The 24,680-nt window shown below is 39.2% G+C and overlaps 1 protein-coding gene across 2 annotated transcripts in view; it reads right to left on the bottom strand.

Moving 5' to 3' along the window:
* Positions 1-10,566, bottom strand: part of TCF12 (transcription factor 12) — a 389,492-nt gene extending 378,926 nt beyond the window's left edge. Inside the window, exons 1-3 of one of the 2 annotated variants that reach the window (XM_081227388.1) lie at positions 10,235-10,566; positions 9,150-9,246; positions 8,149-8,221 (exon numbers count right to left, since the gene is read on the bottom strand). In XM_081227388.1, the coding sequence (XP_081083514.1) occupies positions 8,149-8,221; positions 9,150-9,224 (148 nt within the window). In that variant the 5' untranslated portion in view covers positions 9,225-9,246; positions 10,235-10,566. The remainder of the gene's footprint in view (positions 1-8,148; positions 8,222-9,149; positions 9,247-10,234) is intronic. The other variant, XM_081227387.1, reaches the window with a different exon arrangement.
* Between the last annotated feature and the right edge of the window lie 14,114 nt (positions 10,567-24,680).

Genomic DNA, 24,680 nt, shown 5'->3' with positions numbered 1-24,680 from the left:
TCACTGTCCAATACAATAAAAATTAGTAACCAATCCCTAATCCGTTTTCATTTCTGTGTGATCTTTAAATGTGATCTTTAAGTTCCCAATCAGCTTATAGTAGCTTGGATGACTCACCATGGTCTTTATGAGAGCACATTTTTAACCTGGAACACATGAGAGCACATTTTAAACATGGAACAAAAAATCAAAGCTCTCCCTGTAAAGGCATACAAGTCAGGGGTATGTGAAAAAAATCACAGGATGATCTGGATAGAAAAAGAAAACAGAAGTTCAAATGACAGTTATATATATTACCAACAAATTTCTCTGTGCTTCAGCTTACAGAGTAACAATTTGCTCCCTACCAAAACCACCCCCCTCCCCCAATGTAACATTCCCTTTTCATAGATTTTTGTAGGAGCAAGAAAAGATCCAGGATAAAGACAGCCAAAAAATATACTCTAAGGCTGGTCTTCTCACCAAAGAAAGGATAGTATAGGACTGCATCCCACTCCACCCTGGCCTCTACCCCCAAAGATACAAAGGAAAACAGGAGGAAGGCAATGTCATAAGCTAAACTCAATGCAGTTTAGTTTAGCTAAACTCTAGCTAAACTCCTAGAACTTCAGTTTTACTTAATGATTAATTAAAACAGATTTCTATTACAACAAATATGTTTGTGCTAAGGAGTAGAAAGTAAAATGCACATGAAGATTTTTAAGATAAGATTTCTTCTGCTCACTTACAATGTGTTGCTTCAGGCTACCAGGGGAGTTTATGCTCCTTCCCTGCCATTAAGAAAAAAGTGGAGAAGCTCTACCCTAGAGACTCATTCTCTTCAACCTGTCTCCCAGCCATTCTATCCTCTCAGGTCACATCATTTTTATTTTATTTATTTATTTAGACTACACTTCATTCTAGAAAGGAAAATTTTCAAGCAGCTAGAGAGCAATATAGAGAAAACACTACATCCAGGTGGCGATGCCTAAACATGAAAGAGGGTTTTCAAAAGGTGTACACATTTCTGTTTACCATTCTGCACTATACAATATGTAGTCCACAAAATAATAGTATTAAGAAGAAATGAGCTACAAAAAATAAAGGTAAGGTTATTAGGTACCTAATGACCTTTCAAAACTATTCTTCAGCCTGATTTTGGCACTAGAAAGCAACTCTGGCATGTTGCCCTTGGGGGGCATTTCCTCACCCTCCCCACCGCCATAAAACATCACATTTTATCTAAAGTAAAATGAGGTAATGCCTATAAATAGCTTAGCATAGCACCTAGCATATGATAATAGTTCAATAAACATTGGCTATAATACTGGTTATAATTATTACTATTAATAATAATATTACATTAGTATTACTTAAGAGGGTGCCATAGGCAGCTACAATTTTTGAATCTACAGTGTAGCAGGCAATATATAGAGATAATCTTATTTGATCCTCATAAGGACTCTGAAGGTAAGCATTATCATCCACTCTTCATAAAGGAGAAAAGTATGCTCAGATCATTTAAATGACTTGCCTAGGGCCACCCAGCTAATAAGTTGCAAAGCACTGTTCCAATCTAGTCATCTGGCTCCTGAGCCCAATTCTTCCCACTGCACTATACTACCTCTCTTATAAAAAGTCAAGAATTCAAGGGCTCTCTCACTGATAGACTCCAACTAGATTCCACTCCATTTCAATAAGCACAGGTCAAAGAATGACAGGAATTCCCTCCAGTCAACAGACAACCAAATTACATACAAATACAAATCTGCACCAAATATCATCAAACACTCCATCCGTAAACTAATAAAAATTTGTATTTTTACATTAAATAATCAACCAAAGTCACTAATTCTATACATCTAACTCCACCATTAACATCAATTCTTGACCTGATCATTTATCTCCCTCTGAGTTCATTTTCCTAAGGGTATTCATTCACTCACTTAGTTTTAAGTATAACTTGTAGGAACAAACACCCAAATCTACATCTCCTATCCAAAGGAAACTGAAGTGTAGATAAAAATATATGCATGTACAAAAAGGTATTCACTATCATATTTTTTATAACAAAACGCAAATCAACAAACAAAATCTCTAAACGTCAAGCAGTAATATAACTGATTTGATGTTATGCTATATTCATCCCATGTAATAATACCATACAATAATTTTAAATGGAGTTTATGAAGAACCTTTAAGAACATGAGAAAATGCTCATAACATCAAGTGAAATTAAAAAGCAGGACATGAAATGAAACCATCAGTAAGCTCTCAACTTTGCAAACATAGAACAGGAAAAAAAGACTAAAAGGAAATAAATCAAAATGTAACAATTTTCTCTGTATAGTAAAATAACCGGTGTCTTTTTCCCCTTGTTGCTTTTTCTGTTCTCCAATTTTCTTTTCAATGATGATTATGTATTAATTTTATAGGCAGAAAAGAGTTTTTTCACCAAAATTTTTAACTCATCTTGCAGCACTCTTCTCTCATAAATCCCTAAGTTAGCCAAGAGTCCCAAGTCATGTGAAATTTAAAATGCTCAAAACATACCAGCATCTTTATTTTTTTTTCTCCAGCATTACTACCCTCCAATTATGCCAGAACTGCAAAAGTAATTTCTCTCACCTACAGAAATCCAGTCCTTCAAATTCTGTCAATCCTTTTCTTCTAGTATTTTTCCTTCTTACTTCCTATTTTCCCTTCCTACTTCCTATACTAATACCAAGTCCAAACCTTCACCAGCTCATCCCCAGATTAGCACAATAGCCTCCTGAATAAGTAAATGCTTTCCTTATTCTACTGCCTCACCACTAACAATTCACTCCACCACAGTTCACTCTGTGCCAGATACTGTTCCTGGAGCTTTACCTGTATTAACTCGGTTAACATTCATAATGACTCTATGAGGATAGCTACTATTATTAGTCCTATTTTACAGATTAAGAAATAGAAGCACAGAGAGGTTAAGATACGTACCCAAGGTCACCAGCTAATAAATGGCAATGATTAGATTTGAACCCATGCAGTCTGGCTCCAGATAACAGTATATAAATATGAGCTACTCAAGGAGTGCAGGAGTGGTAATCAATAAAAATCAGTTTCTCTTTCCCTGCACTGTGTACATACAGGCCCTTGGAGTAAGCCTCCCATTTCTGGGTCTCTTTTCATGCTATTCCACAACTGGGAGGACAGTTCTTCTCTTCCCTAATTCATTTTTCATATCTCCTTTAAAAGCCAACTTTAAATTCAAAATTTTTGAGTTTTCCTTAAGCCAGTTCCCTCATTCCTCAGCACATTCTTACTCTTATGGACTCAATTTAACCTATATTAATGTGCAGTTGTTGACATTTTTTATGTTATAGAAGTTTACCTCACATTTTTACATTTTATCTTCCTGTCTAGATAATGAAATGCCTCCACTTTTTTTGGTCTATGTCCTTCTCCATTTGCCACCTTCCCAAAAGCTAGTAGAATAGCAACCTGCACAAAGTAAATACTAAATAAATATGTGTTTAACTGATAAATCTAAGATAAATATGGCTCAACTATTTAACAAAGCAGAAAGTCTTTTGAACTAATATATTTAAATGTTTGTCTTCTTTTCATTTTATTCCCTAAGCACAAAAGCATTAGATTTGTAATTTCAACATTCCCATCCAAAAAAACATATTCAAGCAATACCCAAAAGCAGTCCTATTAAATACTTTTTTTTTAAAAGATATCCCACACACTGTCCAGAAACTCCTTTTTTTTTCCCCAGGAGACCTTTTCTAATAGTGTTATTTTACTCTCTTGTGGCAAGAGTTATCCAAGTCTTTGACAACACTAAGCAGGCAGTGACATTCCAGATGTATCAACTGTTCAAGAACAAAAAAAGACTATTTGGCTTTAATAAGAGATTATCGTAAATAGGCCCATTAAACCTAAAATGTGAAAACAACTGTGTTTATATTTAAAGTTGAGTATCTTCATCTTTATCTTCTTATCCAAGAAAATGATTTTAAATGTTTAAATTGTTAACGAAAACAGATAGAAATAATAATTAATTAAAGGTATGGCTCACTGTATATAATAAACAAGTCTCTAAAATACTATGACCTAATCAAACTGGTTTTCAAACCCATTATAAGCCATGACTACTTAAAAGAGCACTATAGGAACTACTCCGAAAAGCACACAGTACTCATGGTTATAATCTTGTCTCTAATTTTTGTTTTCCAATAATGTATTTTCATATACAGATTTTCCTAAAAGACTCCTTTGCTACTTAACTTTTACATTACGTGTGCCACTTAACAGTAGGCCATATTTATCCTAAAATATTATATTTTTCCTCATATGCCTGCTGACTCTGCAATTACTCTAATTCATCACTACAGCTCGCCAGAAGCAAATGTCTAATATGGTTCAGTTACCCAAATAACTACTAAATTTGAATGTATATTACTATACACTATAGTTAACAAACTTCAACACTGATAGGTACACAATATGAAACACATCCTACTCATAACTTTACAATACTTTAAGTGAAAAAGCTAAATCTAGTTTCCCCCCTATTTAAAATTACCATTCCTACTTATATTACAGTTCAGTTAAAAAACACACTGGTAAAATTTTGGTGTTCCCTTTCTTGATATTTCAAATAATGCTATAGCAATTTAAAAAGCTTACTCCATTTTAATTGAGTGAGTAGGTGTTTACTAATCTTTCCCTTTTTTTAAGAAATTACTTGAGAAGTAGATATAGTTATAATAGGGAAACACCAGGAATCCTTGTGATGATGGAACTGTTACTGTATCTTGAGTATATCACTGTGAATAACCTAGTTGTGATATTGTACCACAGTTTTACAAGATGTTATTGTTGCAGGAAACATGTTAAAGTAAAAGTGGGATCTCTGTATTGTTTCTTACAACTGCATATGAATCTACCATTATCTCAAAACAAAAAGTTTAATTTTAAAAAATATTGAAGAGTAATTTAATGAGAATTCATTTTTCTGGCCTCCCAGAAAATTTTTTGAGAATTCAATATTTTCAAAAATCCCAAACGTGCATATGAAAATACCCCCCAAATGAAAAACTGTATTCCTTTTACAAATTAAGAGCTAGAAAATAGTTCTTATAATTCTTTCCAAAAATCTTGAGCAAGAAGAAATCTATAGTGTTACAAAAGTCTGATTTGAACAAGGAAAAGTAAAAGCTTTACTTGCTTGTTAAAATAACTCTTTAGATAGAAATATAAGAGACAGACTCAATATATATAGATGGCTTACTAAACAAATTTATCCCACTCCCTTCCAACATCTCTTGTTACTTGGATTCAAAAACTAACAAAGGAAATTTTTCAGATATCATGTAAACATTTAAACTACGAAAAATTAAATCCAGTATCACAAATTAGTTCTCCATACTCAGTCCCTGAAGCTGGAGGGGACAGTGGATTTAAACACCAGAACTATTTCCAGTTTGTCAATCCTTTCAACAAGCTTTCCTCCTATACACTGTCCTCCGAAAGTGCCTCACCTTTAACTCCTACAGAGAGAAACCTGTCTCAAGGTCACCATAAGAATACCTCACAGCTTCTATCATACCAAGCAGACAAATTCACAGTGTATCATTATGCAAAGAAAATTAACACCCTTGATGAAAAAATATGACTATAAAAATTCCTCAAGACAAATGAGTAACAGAAAATACACATTAGCCTTTTCCATTGAGACTTTTGATGAAGTGTCAGCTATCATACAAGTTATATATCGCTTTAGGAATAAGATTTTAAAATAACATCACGTACTATATCATATACACTGAAATTAAGTCATCCTCAAAAAGGACAATCAATAAAGAAAATTATACACACAACTGTGGTTTTCATGAGGCAAAAGGCTTGGGATTTTGCAAATGTTACTTCAAAAACAAGGTAACTCTAATCTTTAAGTCACCTCTTCAGAAGGAAAGTCAGATCTTTAGCTCCTTATACACTGCAAGTAATCAGACATTAGGACATATTACATATCCTTTGACATGAGGTCATAAGATTATTAAAGTATCAATAAAATATACAAATAAAACAATATTGCCACATCAACCTCTTTTAGACATTTCCTTTAAGATAAGAAATGGCTATAGGACCATATCTACCAGTATACTTTCATGTAAAATGACTGCTTTGCTATTTTCCCTTCCCCCCAAATCTAAATCTATTCACTGATTATTAGAGGTCATAGCTTTTTTTAATTAAAATTTTTTCCTGAAATTTAAAATAAACCACACAGATAAATATTTAAGTTCAAATTTTCAACGGATAAAAAAACCTAACAGTTTTAAAGCTATAAATTTCCTGCTCTAAAGAATCAAATATTATGAACAATTCTACAATGTAGAAAAATAATTTTTTTCTTTGTATAATGCATGCTACAGAAAGAAGGACCCACAACTGTTCCAATGTCATGCTAGAGTTCACTGAACTTTTTTTTTAATTTTAGACTACATAAATGATACCTTAATTTTAAAAAGTAAAAAATATATATTTGCCCTTATTCTAAAAACAGAAAGTATTTCTAAGAGCCAGTTTCTGAAGTTCATGTCCTTGATATCTATGAATGTCAGTTAAAGATATTTTCTACAATTCAAATCAGAGCTAACAGTCTGAAACAGCAATATCACTATTCATTTAATGAAATATACTAAGCATCTACTATGTATTAGACAAAGAAAATTTGAAAGTTCCTGAGAATGTATCAGTTGCAAAAATTGACATGTACTCACAACAGTAATAAAGAAAGAGAATATAGCCTTCTTCTATATTAACTAATAATCTTCTCTCCTCAACCCAAAAAAGCGCTGATTTTCAAACCACTACCAATAAATGGATAGAGGTGGGAGAAGAGCTGGGGTTTGGCTGACATTTTATGATATCCTTTTGATTAAGGATAATATTAGTCTTTAGAATATTTAAAATTCAAAATGTTTTTATTTGAGATGTTAAACAACATGCTATATTTTCCCCTTAAGTTGTAATTTCATCATTAAAAATGAATTTTAGTATATTAAGGTAGCGTATGATTTTTAAATAGAAACTTGTTTTAATGTAAAGTGGTATAAAGGGTTAAATTGGTTATGAAATTGACCTTCTTTTCTGATGTTTTGCTCCCACAGTATCTTAAGAAGTCAACTATCATTTTACTAGGGGAAATAAAAAAGCACTGGTCAAAGAGGAATTACTGAGTTTCAGCCTAGAGACTTGACAGCTGGTTTTCTTATGTTGCTGTCTTGGCTTTTGTTTTTTTTTTTTTGTTTTTTTTTTTTTTACCTCTCCCAGCACTAAGGAATAAATCTAAGTTAAACAGAAAATGATAGCTTTTGTACACTAGAATGGACCTTGCTTCTGGAACATTTATTTTTTTTAAATCATGAGTATAACTAAGTAAGAAAAACCAAAAATGCACACTTAAGAAATATGGAATAAGTGTTAATATTGGAGCAGAGTAGTTATAAATATACAGAAAGTAAATTTGAGGACGAAAGCACTAGTGTGGAACTAGGAATCTAATTTAACTTACTCTAAACATCCTAATGTAACATGAACGTAGGACAGAATTCAATCATCTGTGTTATTTGAAAGTACATCTAACTTTCTATTCATTTATTTGTAACATTTCAAATAACTGTGCACAAAATTGTTAATTTCCTGAAGACTTCCAAAAGGAATAGCCATCTTTTAAAATAAGTGTTACTAATTACTGCTTGACTCAATTCCACTTTTCATATGCATATTTTAAATAATATTATTTTACCAATTCTTTAGAATCCAAAAGTTTAATAACATTAATGGGCTAAAATTTAGAAAATTTTTAAAATACGAATATTTAAATAAATAATTTAAAAAAATACTATACATGGACCAAAGAGCACTTTCTTCTGGTACTTTTCTAAATACAGAGGCATGCTATAATCCCTTGCACTCAAACAAGATAATTTTCAATTTAAAAATTTAGAGAAAAGAGAACAATTTTTTAAATTCACATTGAAATTCTTGAAGAAATGTCAATGGATCCTTAAAGGAACAGCCCCCATTTGGGGCTTGTTTGTTTTTGTTTATAGTTTTAACTAGACATCACAACACCAAAATATGAGTTTCTGATTTTAGACATGAGCTTACCTGATCCGCTGAACTGACTGCTTCCCAGTGTCGTTGGTCTGGTTTTCCCACTATTAACAGGTGGGGAAAACATCTGCAAAATAACCCAAACGCATCTGTGAGTTGTGAAATTCTTCTAGATTCCTTGGAAACAAAAGTCCACCAAGAGTCATCAATTAGTTGCTGTATTTCAGAGGGAAGTTAAAATAAAATTGGATATATACATTCAGACCCAGAAAAGCAAATACACTTAGTGATATTATTTCCTCACACTATTTGGAAATACTGGCTATTTTCTGTTCTGAAAACCCAATCAGTTACATGAGAGATTCTAAGATCATTAAGTTTAAGTGGTAAGTTTCTGTCAATGATCTTCGTTTTGTACCAGCAGTTTTGTACTAGAATTCAACGCATTAGAAATAAGGGCAGTGGGGCCAGCTGATATTTTTAAGTCACTCAATTATTTCCCATGTTAAGAAAATTTTAAATGTACATACACATATGTACTTCTTGTATATGCATATGTTCACACACATATGCACATGTATAAGTACATATATATTTATATTAAAATGGTTCCATCCAAAAGGCTGGGAATCCTAGCCCTTCACTAGCTTTCCTGTAACTGACATCTTTCAGGTACCATAAACTATACCACATCTTGAAAAGGAAAATGGTTAGGAGTGTTGAAGAAAAAACAATTTCTTTTTCATATGAAGTTCAAAATCCCTAATAATCATCAGGGTCAGAGGATGACTCAACCAAAGCTCAAGATAACGCTGTTCTCCTTTTAACTGGCTAAATCAAATGACCCCTCTGGCATTAAAGTTTTAAATCTGCAAGTCTAGACATTACATCAAAGTTCAGGTGTCCAACTTGGGGGAGCTGGACTCCAGCCCTGAGAACTACTGCTCAAAGCAGATGGAGTTCACGCCGCTTAGTCTCCACGTCGCTCTCCCCCCTTTCTTTCTTTTTCTGTAAACCTCAGCAGAACCCCAAGATGCCGCAGAAAGCTCTCATACCGCACTGAAGTCCAGCAGGTCGCTCAGCTCCTTGTCGGTCCCTATAGCAGCCATGCGCTGCTGCTGGGGATTCATCTTCGGCCACTTCTAGCAGGTCCTAAGACAGAGGAAAGAGGCTCAGCGAGAGACCACCGAGGCCCAAAGTGTGTACGGGAATGGAGAGGGGCGTAGAAGAAGAGGAAAAACGCCGGGCTGACTTCCAATACCCTACTCGTTCCCCACCGCCGCGCGGGCAGGGGGCAGGAGAGCCGGGCGCCCGCGCCGGGTCCGTGAATCCACGCGTTTCTCGGCCCGGCCCGGGAGCTACGCGGCGGCTCCCGCAACTCGCCGCCTCTCCCGCAAGTTTCCGAGCCCGTCCCTGCCCCCTCCCCGGCGCCCCCTACCCCGCGCAGCCGCGGGGTGCCGGACGCGCGGGGCCCGGCCCGGGCGGGGGTCTCGAGGGGCGAGGATGAGGGGTGATTGGGCATCCAGCGAGCGGAGCGGCGGCGAGGGGAGTAGCGAAGTGACTCTCTGGCTCGGCAACAATAGAACTGACAAGTTGCAGGGAACGCGCCGCTCGCAGGCCCGCGTCTGCGGCGGCCGCCGCCGCCGCCCGGATGTCCCCCGCGGGCCCCGGGGGTCGGAAAGCACACCCCCCACCGCGCGCGTCCGAGGGGCGTTTTTAAAAAGAAAACAGAAACATCGACAACTAGCCCCGCTCTTGCCCGGCGTCCTCCTCCCCCAGCTCGGCCTCCTCCCACTTTTGCTACCCTGCCCGCAGCCGGCCGGCTCCGGACCTGCCTAACAATGAGCCTGGCTCGGCAGCCGAAGAACCCGCTCTCCCGCGCGCCCCGGAACCCCAGCCGAGCACTGAGCGGGGCGCGCAGGCCGAGCGCGCCGCCCGCGGGCCTGGACGCCCGCGACTCTTCACCTCCGCCCCCACTCCGCTCCCCAACTTGGAGGGGACCCCGAGTTCGCCTCTGTACAAAGGGGCGCGGAGTTGGGGCGCGGGCCGGGGGCGCCTCCGCTCCGGCAGGGACGCGGCGGCGCTCCGCAGCCCCCAGCCCCAACACGGCGTCCCCTCCCGCTTGCCGGCCCGCAATTACCTGCCGCCCCGTCTCCGCATCCAACCACCCCGATTAAAGTTCACTTTGGCCGGGAGAGCGGGCTCGGACTTCCCTTGCACGGCCCGGCGGTTCGGCTCACTTTCCCCCGCGCGAGCTCTCGAATCCGGGTGGGGGAGGCGGCTCTCAGGCCTGGCCGCCCCTTTCTCCCGGGGCGGGCTGGCGGTCCCCCCAGATAGAACTTGTGGGTCTCCTCAGGCGGACATTTTTTTCGCTGAGGCGGCCTCAGCACCGCGCTCGGCTCGGCTCTGGATCCCTCCGCGCCGGGAAGAGCCCCGGGTTAACCCCTTCGTCCCCCGCCCGCTCCTGCCGCCTGCGCCGAGGAAGTGGGGCCAGCCGAGGGGGCGGGGAGGAGCCTGCGGGAACGGGGAGGGGCCGGCGCGCGGCTGGCGGACAAAGCCCGCGGTGGGGTGAGGCGGGACGGAGTCGGAGCCGCCGGGGAGGGGCTGGAGGCACGCGCAGACACCCAGCGAGGCAAGGCCAGGCCGCCCGGGAGGACGCCTGGTCGGGTCCCCGGGAGAGGATAGGCGGGCACCGTGGCGCCTCCCCGGGCTCGTCCTGCTCCGGCTTCCCGCCCCGAAGCGGAGTGGCGGAGACGCTACAGCGGGCGCATCTGGAGCCGCTGTCCAGGCCACCCAGCCCGAGGCCGCAGAGCCCTGAAAGGCTTCCGTTCCCGAGCAAGCCGCGCTGGACGCCGGATGCCACACTCGGCCAGGCCCGAAGGCTCCGGCCCTGGGAGGCTGCGTAGGGCTCGGCTTGGAAGATGCGTGTGTGGGGAAGGAGACCGGCCACCTCGGTCGGCTTTTGGAGTAGGTACGGTTGGTCAGATTCGTTGCTGAGCGGAATGCAGAAGAGGCAAAACCTTCCTCAAACCACACAAAGCAACGTGGGCTTCAGGTTCCCAAACACATCACTCACTCAAGCGTCCAGGTCTACAATCCTCTCTTTCCATCCGAATCCCAAAAGAGGCCACCGAATCGCACAGCAGGACGAGTTCTTGTAAATGGATCAAGCCAGTCCCTTCGTTTTACAGAGACAGCCCAGAGAGGTTCTGTCACAAAGTCGCAGTCTTGGTGCAAGTACTGAACTTGGCCTGAAGAACCCCAAACGGAGTAAGAAGAGGACAAAATAACTAAACCTCAATTTCATTCTATTCAGATGTCAAAGTAAGGTTTTCTCCAATAGCAGCCAATGTTTTGACTCTTTTGGGTCAGTGAATGCAGTAAAGACCAGTAAGCCCCAGGCGGAAGAAACACTGTGAGGAAAGAAGACATATCCAAAGTAACAAATTGAAAAATGCAGCCAACGCCTTGAGGGCAACAACCTGGCAAGAAGGAGCTATTGGATCCCAGATTTGCATGGAAACAAGGAGATAGGCTTAGCTGCAAATATGCAATTACTGTACTTTATTACAAACAGAGCTGTCCAGCGGAAGAAGGCAATTGTAGCTTGGGGGTGAGGGTTTCCATTACATTCTCACCGGCTACACCCTGCACCTGGCCAGATCCTGTGGTAACCTCCCCTGTATCCACTACTCCTTATCTAGGTAAACACCTACCCCCTTTCTTAGCATCACATCCCTGGCCTGGCTGCCTACTGGAGAATGCGGTTCCATTCCAAGCAAATGAGCAAAATTCCAATCTAAATAAAGCAGCACAGTCCCATTCCATCCTACAGTTACTGGTTGGCAATGTGCATGACACAATTTGGGCCAATGCTGGGGGCTTTGGGGAAAGTTTTTGTTTATTTTTTTTTTTCATATTCTGAGAGCTTCAGAGGCAGCTTCCTCTTTCTGCACATACTCAAGAAATCCAGGAGCATAAAAACAATGAAAAAATGTGAAGGAATATCACCAGCATATTTTATGGAAAAAAAAAAAAAGCAAGGAACCTCTGGACTTTGGGCAGCCATCTTCCAACCACCAGGTCCAGCCAGGTGAAAATAAAGCAGACATGGTGAAAGCATAGGCAGAAAAACATATGCTTTGGTGATGTTTTTGAGTCTCTAATCACAGCTTCTGAACCCAGGACTACTGTCATTGATGGAACCAACAGGATTAGAGTATTCTGCTGTTTGTAATCTAATGTGTTCTAAGCGATATAGGCCCAATGGCTACTTTTTGTGGCAAAGACCTAAACATCAAGATGAAAATTCTGACTAGAACTTTTAAGGCCCCATACCAATAGAAAGATTCTCAGTAGTAAAACTGAAGAGAAATCTTGGGGAAAGGAGAAGGCATATAATCCCATCTCAAGATAAAAGGAAAGCCAATTTCTTCTCATCCTTCTCATACAACTAACTTAGAGGAAGAAATTACTGTCTGCCCAAACCCTCGGTCATGGGGGCTTCCTCACTCCTTTGAGGGACTGACTGAAGTTTTTCATTTCTATTATGGCCCATATTGTTATATACTTTATTTTCCTCATTAGATTAAACACTCCTTGAGGGATGGGACTGCTATGCATCTGTCTATACTGTGCCCCTAGCATAGTGCCAGGTGTATAGTACACACTCAAAAAAGGGAGGCTGGAATTCTATCAGTCATTTGACATTAAACATGAATATATTTCTTATCCTATAATACAGTCTTGTCATGTATCATTTTTAATAGGGGAATATTTTCCCCACCAATGGATTTTCTATAATACTCTGGACATATATGGAAGACAAAAAGAATATAAAAACTGGAGTTGGGCTTCCCTGGTGGCGCAGTGGTTGAGAGTCCGCCTGCCGATGCAGGGGACATGGGTTCGTGCCCCGGTCCGGGAGGATCCCACGTGCCGTGGAGCGGCTGGGCCCGTGAGCCATGGCCGCTGGGCCTGCGCGTCCGGAGCCTGTGCTCCGCAACGGGAGAGGCCACAGCAGTGAGAGGCCCGCGTACCGCCAAAAAAAAAAAAAAAAAAAACTGGAGTTGTGTCATTTGTAAGTAATTTCTGGGCTTTTGCTGACCTTGCCAGATAGAGCCAGGAAGCTTTATTAAAAAGCTCAGAGAGAAACAGTCAGTAACACAAGTTCAGTGATAATTAATAGTACTGTTTCTATAGTATAAGTTAATATCAATAAATCAATATTGAAATATATTTAATGAACGCTTCTTACATGCAAGGCATGGTGCTAAATGCTGTTTAGGAACAGAAAATATCAAACCCACCCTGCCACTCTATACTCGAAAACATACACAAACAATTTTATCAGGGAGACCTGAAATACCCAAAGAAACCTTTACAGTCAAAAGAAAAAGCAGCCAAAACAATGAAGTTTGCTCCCTTGGGAGAATGACTTGAACTTGGCCTCTCATTCAGAAGGCAAGAATTCTAGAAAGCTCAGAGAAGGAAAAGGAGGAGGAGGAGAGAATAGAGCCAATCAAGTCAAGTGGCAAGTTGCTATCTAGATGGAGTGACTGGCCTCCTAACATTTTCCCCTTAGAACCAAGGTTAATGGCTAATAGACTCCCTTGTAGCTCTGTGCTCTGTAAGACAGCAGCTAGGAGTTTATGCTTTCTTTTCCACAGCTGTCCCCTTGGGACTAAAGGGAACTATTTTATGTAACAATTAGTTTAATAAGAAGTATTACGTTAACTTCATGGCACTCACATCAAAGATGAATTAAAAGCCAAGATTTTCCACTTTTATCATAAGCCAGGTTCTACTAGTCATCAATGATCCCCTCCTCATTCTCTTTGATCAGCCAGCAAGAATCCCTCACCTTTGGGGGATTTCCTGGTACGGATTTTGCCTTTCCTCTCTGTTCATAGCTAAAAAGAGTATTCTCCTTGCTAGTGTCATCTATTATATAAGCCATTAAATGGCTTTACTGCAAACTTCTCTGCAGAAGGTAAAGCAGGAGATCTCTAGAGGGTAGGGGGATTAAGTGAACATTTGTACATTGGTTGCTGAGGCTCCCAGATATCTTTACCAACTTGGCTACCAGATTCCAGCAGCCAGACTTTCAACTTCCAAGGAGATTAGAAGATCCTTCTATGTGGAATCTGATCACCCAAGAGGAAAGACCTGAAGATATTAACATGGGAGGTTCCCCACCTATTAACCCAAACAAGTAATTCTATAGAGATGTTTATACCTGACAAACCCCCCACCCAATCACTCAGAGTTTCCAGTCAGCATTGTATTGTCCTGTTCTTAAATATGAGCAGACAACCAAGTATTGGTTATCAGACATTTGAGAGAAGCCACTATCATGTGAGACATTTAGGGCATTTAGAATTGAAAACGGGAGAGTATAAATGGAGAGAAAATTGATAAATGCTTTGGAAGAGGAAGTTAAGGAAATCTCTTAGAAAGCAGAGAGGACAAGTTCAGGAAGTACAAAATCCAAATAATAATGGCTCCAAAAAGAGAGATAAGGGGGGAAAATGATGAAGGTCATCAATGAAATAATCTAAGAAAAATTCCCAGAACTGAAGTACATGAGTTACCAAATTAAATGGGTTCACGAAGTGCCCACCAAAATAGATAAAAATAGATCTATACCGAAGCATGTGATCAGGAGATTTGAGCATACCGAAGACGAAGATAAGATCTTCAAGCTTCCAAAGAGAACACAAAACAGGACAAACACAAAGAATTAAGAACCAAAATGTCAGCCATTGTTCAACAACACTAGAAGCTAGTGGGCAATGGAACAAGGCCTTCAAACATTCTGAAGAAAGAAAATTACTAAATGAAGTAATGGTTTGGAAGTATTTTTTTAAGTAACTCTATATGTCATATCATTTTTAAAGCAAATATTACTTTTCTCTGGTTAATGTGACTTTATCAATGTGACTAAGTCAATGTGACTTAGGGATAAAGATACACCCAACTGGGTCCCAGATAGAACACACAGCGGCCTCACCTGCAAATAATACACATACAGTTTTTGCTCTCTTTTCTCAGCATCTCTGAAGAATTTTAAAAATATTATTAACTTTTGGCAAGCAAAGAATCCTCTAATTATTATATTCTCTTTTAAATAGTCAAATTTAATATACATATTTCTGGTAGTCTGATCTTAGTTATTCACTGCAATGAGGTAAGCATCCAAACAACAAACACCTTTTTGGTTTTTTGTTTGTTTGTTTTGGCTGCGGCGCACGGCTTGCAGGTTTCTAGTTCCCTCAAGGGATCGGACCCAGGCCCCCTACAATGGAAGCTCAGAGTTCTAACCACTGGACCGCCAGGGAATTCCGGGTATTCTTTAATATATCAAATTTAAAATATTTTTACCAGATTTTAAAATATCTTTGCCATGTATTTGAAGAGGCAGGTGCCTAGGAACTAAACAAACTAATAGAAGTGTCTTAAAAAAGCTGACAAACACTGGACTACTTATTTTGCTCCATCCGTTTAACCTGTCCTTGTTTGGAATAAAAGTTTGAAAACTGATGTGGAGTACCAACAACGACTGAAGACATCTCACTAGAATGTAAGCTCCATGGGGCAGAAATCTTTTTCTGTATGGTTCATTAGTGTATTCCAAGCACCTAGAAGACAGTGCCAAGTAGATAGTATGTGCATAGTAAATATTTTGGGGGCTTATGAAAAACTGAAAGAATAAATGAATGACAGAAGGCACTTTAGTCTTGAAAATAACAACTGAATGTTTAAGTAAGTAAGTAGCTGGGCTTTTGAAAATGGAAATTAAATTTGCATCCATAATTTCCTTGTGACCACCATTATAAAAAACGTGCAAAAGAATGGTAGTGAATATTTGTCATAGTCATGAACGTCCACCATCATTTTTTTTTTTTTTTTTGTGGTACGCGGGCCTCTCACTGTTGTGGCCTCTCCCGTTGCGGAGCACAGGCTCCGGACGCGTAGGCTCAGCGGCCATGGATTATGGGCCCAGCCGCTCCGCGGCACGTGGGATCTTCCCGGACCGGGGCACGAACCCGTGTCCCCTGAATTGGCAGGCGGACTCTCAACCACTGCACCACCAGGGAAGCCCCGTCCACCATCTTTTAAACAGACTTTCTGTATTAAAGAACGTTCCCGTGACATAACTCCTGCCTTCCTAACATGTAAGTTAGAGCCCAAAATTCCAAAGACCTTTTGCAGCCAGGACACAGACTTGTGACCTAGGCACCTGCTCAAGGAAACAAGCTACAGTTCAAGCCGCCATTTTGTCATTTGATTGTTAGTCTTTTCTTTATTGATATGCAGAGCTCTTTTTTTTAAAATTTATTTATTTTTGGCTGCGTTGGGTGTTCGTTGCTATACACGGGCTTTCTCTAGTTGCAGCGAGTGAGGGCTACTCTTCGTTGCGGTGCATGGGCTTCTCATTGTGGTGGCTTCTCTTGTTACGGAGGCTGTAGGCTCGCAGGCTTCAGTAGTTGTGGCACGCGGGCTCAGTAGTTGCAGCTCGTGGGCTCTAGAGTGCAGGCTCAGTAGTTGTGGCGCATGGGCTTAGTTGCTCCGCAGCACGTGGGATCTTCCTGGACCAGGGCTGGAACCAGTGTCCCCTGAATTGGCAGGCGGATTCTTAACCACTGCACCACGAGGGAAGTCCCAATTCACTGTATTAAAGAACTTGTGTTCAATTATCAACAAAGAAAAGTGGGAGATGAAAGAAAATAAGGATAATCAGGAGAGCTCTAAGTTTAGAGGTTGACATTTTGTGAGAATCTTGTTACTCTCAGTGATAAGCACATTCCTTATCACCTGGAAAGGCAACCTGGTGTCTGGAGTTGATAACACTCCTAACAATTATTTTAAGAAGTGCCATCCTTCCCTATTCTGATCATTTACCAGCCCTCTAGTACTTGGGTTTTTAGTGTGTAGAAGTTTTCCTTTGTTGGAGTGAGAAGGCACTAATTACATGTGCTTTAATATGGTATGGATTCTCTGTTCTTGTTTTTTTTAATTAATTTTTATTGAAGTATAGTTGATTTACCATGTTGTATTAGTTTCTGCTATACAGCAAAGTGAATCAGTTATACATATACATATATCCACTTTTTTTAAAATTCTACTCCCATATAGGTCATTACAGAGAATTGAGTAGAGTTCCCTGTGCTATACAGTAGGTTCTTATTAGTTATCTATTTTATATACAGTAGTGTGAATATGTCAATCCCAGTCTCCCAATTTATCCCCTCCCTTTTCCCCCTTAGTAACCATAAGTTTGTTTTCTACATCTATGACTCTATTTCTGTTTTGTAAATAGCTTCATTTGTACCATTTTTTTAAGATTCCACATATAAGCGATATCATATATTTGTCTTTCTCTGTCTGACTTACTTCACTCAGTAAGACAATCTCTAGATCCATCTCAGTTCCTACTTTTTATCTTGTTATCTATTTTGGAAATGATTAATCCTTAATCTGTGAGTGTGACCTGCACATCTCCCTGAATATATAAGCTGACTTCCATCATACCATTATGAGCACATGTGTGTTAGGAGCTACCTACCTTAAAAAGACACTCAATACCAGAACCCTCCAGAAAGAGGAGAAACAGACAGAGCCAGACCTGAGATTTTCATAGGAGTAAAAAAACTCTTTTTTGGCTTCCTCAACTCCTCTTGTGACTTCACCTCTCTTACTTCTGAGAAGAAGCAGATAGATATCACTTAGAAAAGTTGTTCTCAAAGTGTGGTCCCTGGACCAGTAGTATAAATAGCACTTGGCAACCAATCAGAAATGCAAATTCTTGGGCTGCATCCTAGACCTACTCTGTGAGTGTAACTCCATCTCAGAAACTCTGAGGGTGGGGCTAGCAACCTATTTTTTAACAAGTCCTTCCTGTAATTCTGATGCACACTAAAGTTTGAGAAACAGTGCCTTAGAATGGTGTCCCTGTGGGGCCCGTAATGCCTCAGAATAATAAAGCTGAACACGAAGTGGGCTGCTAGAGTATAGTTACCTTGAATAAAGACCATTAGAGAAATGTACTGAACAAGGTAGAGCAATGCTGAAAGGAATAAAATGCCTATAAATTAACCATTTTAAGATGGTTGCTAAAAGCAAAAGTTATTCCTGGTTAAAAGTCCAGAAAAAGAAGCTAGGTGACACCAAGTTCAGCTCAGCACATGTCAGATCTTATAAATCTTTTCTTACAAGTCATTGGTATCTTTGACAAATTTAGTCTATTATAGTGAATTTATTGTTTATTTTAACATTTATGAAAAATCAGGAGAATACATGGTCAATATTCTCAAGTTCTTAGGGGCGTAGTCTCAGTTTCTCTCAACTAGGAGCTCTTCAGGGGTAAAGGATGTATTTTCTCTTTCTTATCAATAACTGTATCTTCTCTCTAACCCCAATAATCCCTCAGTAATTGTCTAATCAATTAAATGAGAAATTGTGTTTTCAGTGAAAGTTGCCTTTTCTTGAGTTCATTCCCCTGGGTGATTTGATAAAATGAATTGTCTTGGATTGGATGATTTAGATTGCACTTAATTATCCACACTTTCTTTTGAGAGGAGTTAGGGAACAATTGTTCTCATATACTGCAGAAATATTTTATTTTGAGACCATCTGTTGAATTTCTAATTTCACTGCAAAAACATTTTTATGCAATTACACATTAAGTTTTGGTGATTGGCACATTCTTCTCTAAATCCAAAATATCTTACTACAATTTTCCCTATTTCATTTGCATTATAATCCTGCAGGATTTTTCTTTATTGTTTCTAATCTTTAAACATATCACCTTAAGCTTTCAAACTATATTCATGATAAAAGGATGCCATTGAATATTTTAAACATCTATTACTTCTTCTGGAATTGGGAATGAAACCTGAGGAAAATACTAGATGGGACTGATATCCTTTCCCAGATCTTTGGCTACCCTCTTCTACTCCATTTCTAATGGTCTGATGGTGTTCCATCTTGATTTTACTCTATTTTTTATGAAGTATGCTTGATGGATTAAAACCATCAAAGATATAAATATTCTTTGCTTTCTAAATCTCTAAGCTTGCATTTAGTCTGTAGCTATGAGTCGACCTAAGATTAAAGAAAGTGAAAATGAAAGAGTTAATAATCATCTAGAATATATTTTCATTTCCTTCAGTAAGATTTTTTATTTGTACAAGCGATTTAGAATTTTATCTTTCTAGCCCAATAATGCAGGTTTCTTAGAAATATAGCTTCATTACACTCATTTGTTGAATCAGAAGTGCTCTGATTTGTTTTTCCGATGAACTCCATAAGAACAGGAGCACTAATCTATAAGAAAAAAACTATCTATCTTGGCTCTCCCAAAATGCTCCTGTATTGACTTGTGTGACTGTCAGTCACACTTGAATGGAGCTCAGAATACTAATGAGATCAAAATCATAGGCTTATCCCCAAAGGATCTGTTAACTTCTCTCAGAGAAGCAGGGGTCTCTTCACTACAGATCTGTCTTCTATTCCTGACTATCTCAAAAAGTATTGGTCCCAAAAGGACAGAGCATAAGAATGCAACTGGCCCATCAATAACGTCATCTGTGTGTTGCCTTTTTTTTTTTCTCCATCTATAGAATTGAACTGATTTAGAGATAGGTACACATAGAACTTAGAGAACTATTTAAAACATTAAGGTGATTGAGTAATTGGTAAGAAAGTGGGGGTTAGGGGAGGACGTATGCTCAAGTGGGAACTAATTCTCTGCACTTATATTACAAATTTAAAATTGAGATTATACTCTAAACACAATTTTAAAACCTAATTATCTTATGAAAAATTTCAAACATACAAAAGTAGAAAGAATTGTATAATGAATGCCCTTGAACCTACCACCCAGCTTCAACAATTATTCAAGCACCCTCACCTCCATATTAATTTGAAGCAAACATCAAATCATTTCATCCACAAACAGTTCAGCACTTACATCTAAAAGATAGGATGCTTCTAAAAATTATAATGACAATATCATTATCACATCTACAATGTTTATAAAAATGCTTTAATATCAAATATTCAGAATGGAACTGAATGTAGATGGATACTGTGAATAACGTTGCAATGAACATGGGAATGCAGATATCTCTTCAAGATAGTGATTTCAAATCAAGTTTCCCCAAATTGTTTCACAAATTTTTTTTTATTACAGGTGATTTGTTTAAACTGGGATCCAAAAAATATCCACACAGTGAATTGTCTGATATGTAAGTCTGTTAATCCATGGCTTCTCCCTCCTCTTTCAATTGATTTGTTAAAGCAAAACTGTGTTCTTTGTCCTGTAGGATTTTGCATAGCCCGGGTTTTCTGATTGTAACTCTCCTGGTGTCATTTAATATGTTCCTTTATCACCTGTAAATTCTGCAAATTATTATTTATATATATAGGATTGATAAAATTCTATTTTGATTTTTGGCAAGAATATTCCATAGTGATGTTATATACAGGAGGCAAGTAATGTCTGCTTGTCTCTCTTTTCGTGAAGTTAGCCATTATTGATGATCATTTCCTAGTTGCATCATTTCATTACAGTTTACAATATGATGATAGTCTATCATTTCTGCATCGATTATTAGCTGGAATACTCTGTAAAGAGAAATTTCTTCTCATCAACTATTAGGTTACCCTGAGGTACAATATGAGAGGTGACATAGATGCAATCTCTCAACCACCCAAAATTCCCTACTTGGCTGACTGGAAGTATTTCGACTGGCTAAAATGTTAAAGTGAACTAAACTATCTTCCAAATAAATGCAATTGGTATACATTTTGGAGTACTAAAAGTTTTCTTTAATTTTTGAATGTGATACTTCTGATTCCAATTTAGATATCATACAATCTGCTTTTTTCCCAAACAGAATGCTTTTTTTTTTTAACATCTTTATTGGAGTATAATTGCTTTACAATGGTGTGTTTGTTTCTGCTGTGTAAAAAATGAATCAGCTATACATATACATATATCCCCATATCCCCTCCCTCTTGTGTCTCCCTCCCACCCTCCCTATCCCACCCCTTTAGGTGGTCACAAAGCACCGAGAGCTGATCTCCTTGTGCTATGTGGCTGCTTTCCACTAGCTATCTATTTTACATTTGGTAGTGTATATATGTCCGTGCCACTCTTTCACTTTTTCCCAGCTTACCCTTCCCCCTCCCTGTGTCAAGTCCATTCTCTAGTAGGTCTGTGTCTTTATTCCCGTCCTGCCCCTAGGTTCTTCATGACCTTTTTTTTTTTTAATTCCATATATATGTGTTAGCATACGGTATTTGTTTTTCTCTTTCTGACTTACTTCACTTTGTATGACAGACTCTAGGTCCATCCACCTCACTACAAATAACTCAATTTCGTTTCTTTTTATGGCTGAGTAATATTCCATTGTATATATGTGCCACATCTTCTTTATCCATTCATCTGTTGATGGACACTTAGGTTGCTTCCACATCCTGGCTATGGTAAATGGAGCTGAAATGAACATTGTGGTACCTGCCTCTTTTTGAATTATGGTTTTCTCAGGGTATATGCCCAGGAGTGGGGTTGCTGGGTTGTATAATAGTTCTATTTTTAGTTTTGTGAGGAACCTCCATACTGTTCTCCATAGTGGCTATATCAATTTACATTCCCACCAACAGTGCAAGAGTGTTCCCTTTTCTCCACACCCTCTCCAGCATTTATTGTTTCTAGATTTTTTGATGATGGCCATTCTGACTGGTGTGAGGTGATACCTCATTGTAGTTTTGATTTGCATTTCTCTAATGATTAGTGATGTTGATCATCCTTTCATGTGTTTGTTGGTGATCTGTATATTTTCTTTGGAGAAATGTCTATTTAGATCTTCTGCCCATTTTTGGATTGGGTTGTTTGTTTTTTTGATATTGAGCAGCATGAGCTGCTTGTCTATTTTAGAGATTAATCCTTTGTCAGTTGCTTCGTTTACAAATATTTTCTCCCAGTCTGAAGGTTGTCTTTTCGTCTTGTTTATGGTTTCCTTTGCTGTGCAAAAGCTTTTAAGTTTCATTAGGTCCCATTTGTTTATTTTTGTTTTTATTTCCATTTCTCTAGGAAGTGGGTCAAAAAGGATCTTGCTGTGATTTATGTCATGGAGTGTTCTGCCTATGTTTTCCTCTAAGAGTTTGATAGTGTCTGGCCTTACATTTAGGTCTTTAATCCATTTTGAGTTTATTTTTGTGTATGGTGTTAGGGAGTGCTCTAATTTCATTATTTTACATGTAGCTGTCCAGTTTTCCCAGCACCACTTATTGAAGAGGCCGTCTTTTCTCCATTGTACATACGTGCCTCCTTTATCAAAGATAAGGTGACCATATGTGCGTGGGTTTATCTCTGGGCTTTCTATCCTGTTCCATTGATCTATATTTCTGTTTTTGTGCCAGTACCATACTCTCTTGATTACTGTAGCTTTGTGGTATAGTCTGAAGTCTGGGAGCCTGATTCCTGCAGCTCCATTTTCCTTTCTCAAGATTGCTTTGGCTATTCGGGGGTCTTTAGTTTTTCCATACAAATTGTGAAATTTTTTCCAGACAGAATATTTGAAAGCTATTTTTCTAAAACTCCTGGGCATAGGCTGCAACCCTTTTCTTTAGGAAGAAAATTAAATTAGAGTAGCAGTGTCCAGAGGGAAGCCAACAGTGATTGTCATCATTTATTTTCTTTATTTACTCAGTTCATGTGGTCAGGTTCTGTGGGATAAAGGTGATATTGGTCAAAACTCATTAAATAAGTTAGTTCATAGGTATATTTAAAAATTAACTCTTATCCAACAAAAGAGTTTTCACTTAGGGTTAACAGAACATTCACCCTTCATATTATTAGGGGGCCTCAGGCATTAAATACTTAAGCAGAACTCAGAGCAGACTTGAAACTGTGTAGAGTTTCCATGTTCTGATTTCAGTACTTACAATCTACCATGCCAGAAATCGAAAACCAGTATGAATGCTTTCCTGTAGACAATTACTGTTTCTGTCCATTTCCATTCATTGTGGAGAGAGAGAATTTTTGGATGAGTATGATTGCCAGATAAAATACTATACCCAGGGCTTCCCTGGTGGCACAGTGGTTGAGAGTCCGCCTGCTGATGCAGGGGACACATGTTCGTGTCCTGGTCCGGGAAGATCCCACATGCTGCGGAGCGGCTAGGCCCGTGAACCATGGCCACTGAGCCTGCGCGTCCGGAGCCTGTGCTCTGCAAAGGGGGAGAGGCCACAACAGTGAGAGGCCCGCGTACCGCAAAACAAAAACAAAAATAAAAACTATACCCTATTAAATCTGAATTTCATATACACAAGTAACAATTTTTTATATAAGTATGTCCCAAATATTTCATGGAACATATTTATTCTAAAAATGGATTTGTTCTTGGTCTAAAATTCAAATTTAATTGGGCATCCTGCACTAAATCTGGCAACTCTATGGATTAATAAAACCTAATGGTCACTGATCCTTAAAAATTAAAAAGAATATATGTTGTATAATGTAAAGCAACACTTCTAATACAAATTACCTCAGCTGCTTGTTAGAAAGCAGATCCCGATTCTGCACATCTGGAATAGGACCTGAGATTCTGTATTTTTAACAAGCTCTTGCTTAATGTTGATGCTGTTACTTCATAAGCCACTATTTGTGCAAGGCTGTAATGAACATATTTTTTGTTTGTTTGGTTGGTTGTTTTTTTGTCTTGTTTGTTTGTTTTTTGGTAGCCCAGCATCTGAACTCTCTGAGCTTCAGAACTTACTGATATGTGAGGCTTGAAAGAAAGTTAATCCCAATTCTTACTATCTAGAAAGTGAAAGAAGTTGTCAAATACTTTACTGTCCTCCCTTCCACCCTGGATTCAGGTTCACGGCCCACCCTCAGCCAATCAGAAGCACCTGCATGGCCTTGAGTAGAGAACTAGTAACACAAAGAAGCAAGGACAGCAGTCAGTTCTTTCTCTTGCAGCATTGCAGTTGCCAAGTTAAGTTCCCAGGGCAGTTTTGGTGGCGGAGGAAGGTGGCAGAGTCCAGCATGCTGACCAGCATCAGTAATAGCAGTCTTCTCCTGGGCAGTATGATTTGGGGCAGTTCTGAGCTTGGTTTTCAACCCTCATAATGATTCTGTGAGCTGCGCACTTTACTACTGAATCAGTCAGAATTGATTTTTGTTGCTTGAAACTAAGAACACTGATGAAACCAAAGAATCCGCCAGAAGCTAGCTGGCACAGCCCATCAACTAGCAGTATGTGTATGGATGCCACCAACGTCACCACTCAGGATGATCTCTGCCTCACAGGGTGAGGACAATTCTGAGACAGGTGCAATCTCTACTTGGTGGAATGATGTCTATTTCCTAACATACATCTCTATGTCTCCTCTGGCAAGGAGGTTTCTGACAATGACCAGTCTTAGCTTGATAGGACTAGGTTTATATGCTAACCCTCTCATTAACTAGTTATGTGACTTAGGGCTAATCACTTAGAGTCTGTGAGCTCCATTTAGACTACATGTTTATTATTACATTTGTTCACATTATATCATATGGATATTTGGATAAA

This window comes from Mesoplodon bidens, assembly GCF_964165515.1.
Source record: "Mesoplodon bidens genome assembly, chromosome: 3".
In the NCBI taxonomy this organism is placed as follows: domain Eukaryota; kingdom Metazoa; phylum Chordata; class Mammalia; order Artiodactyla; family Ziphiidae; genus Mesoplodon; species Mesoplodon bidens.
Note: the sequence above shows the minus strand (reverse complement) of the source record. Positions and strands in the feature narration are given on the sequence as shown.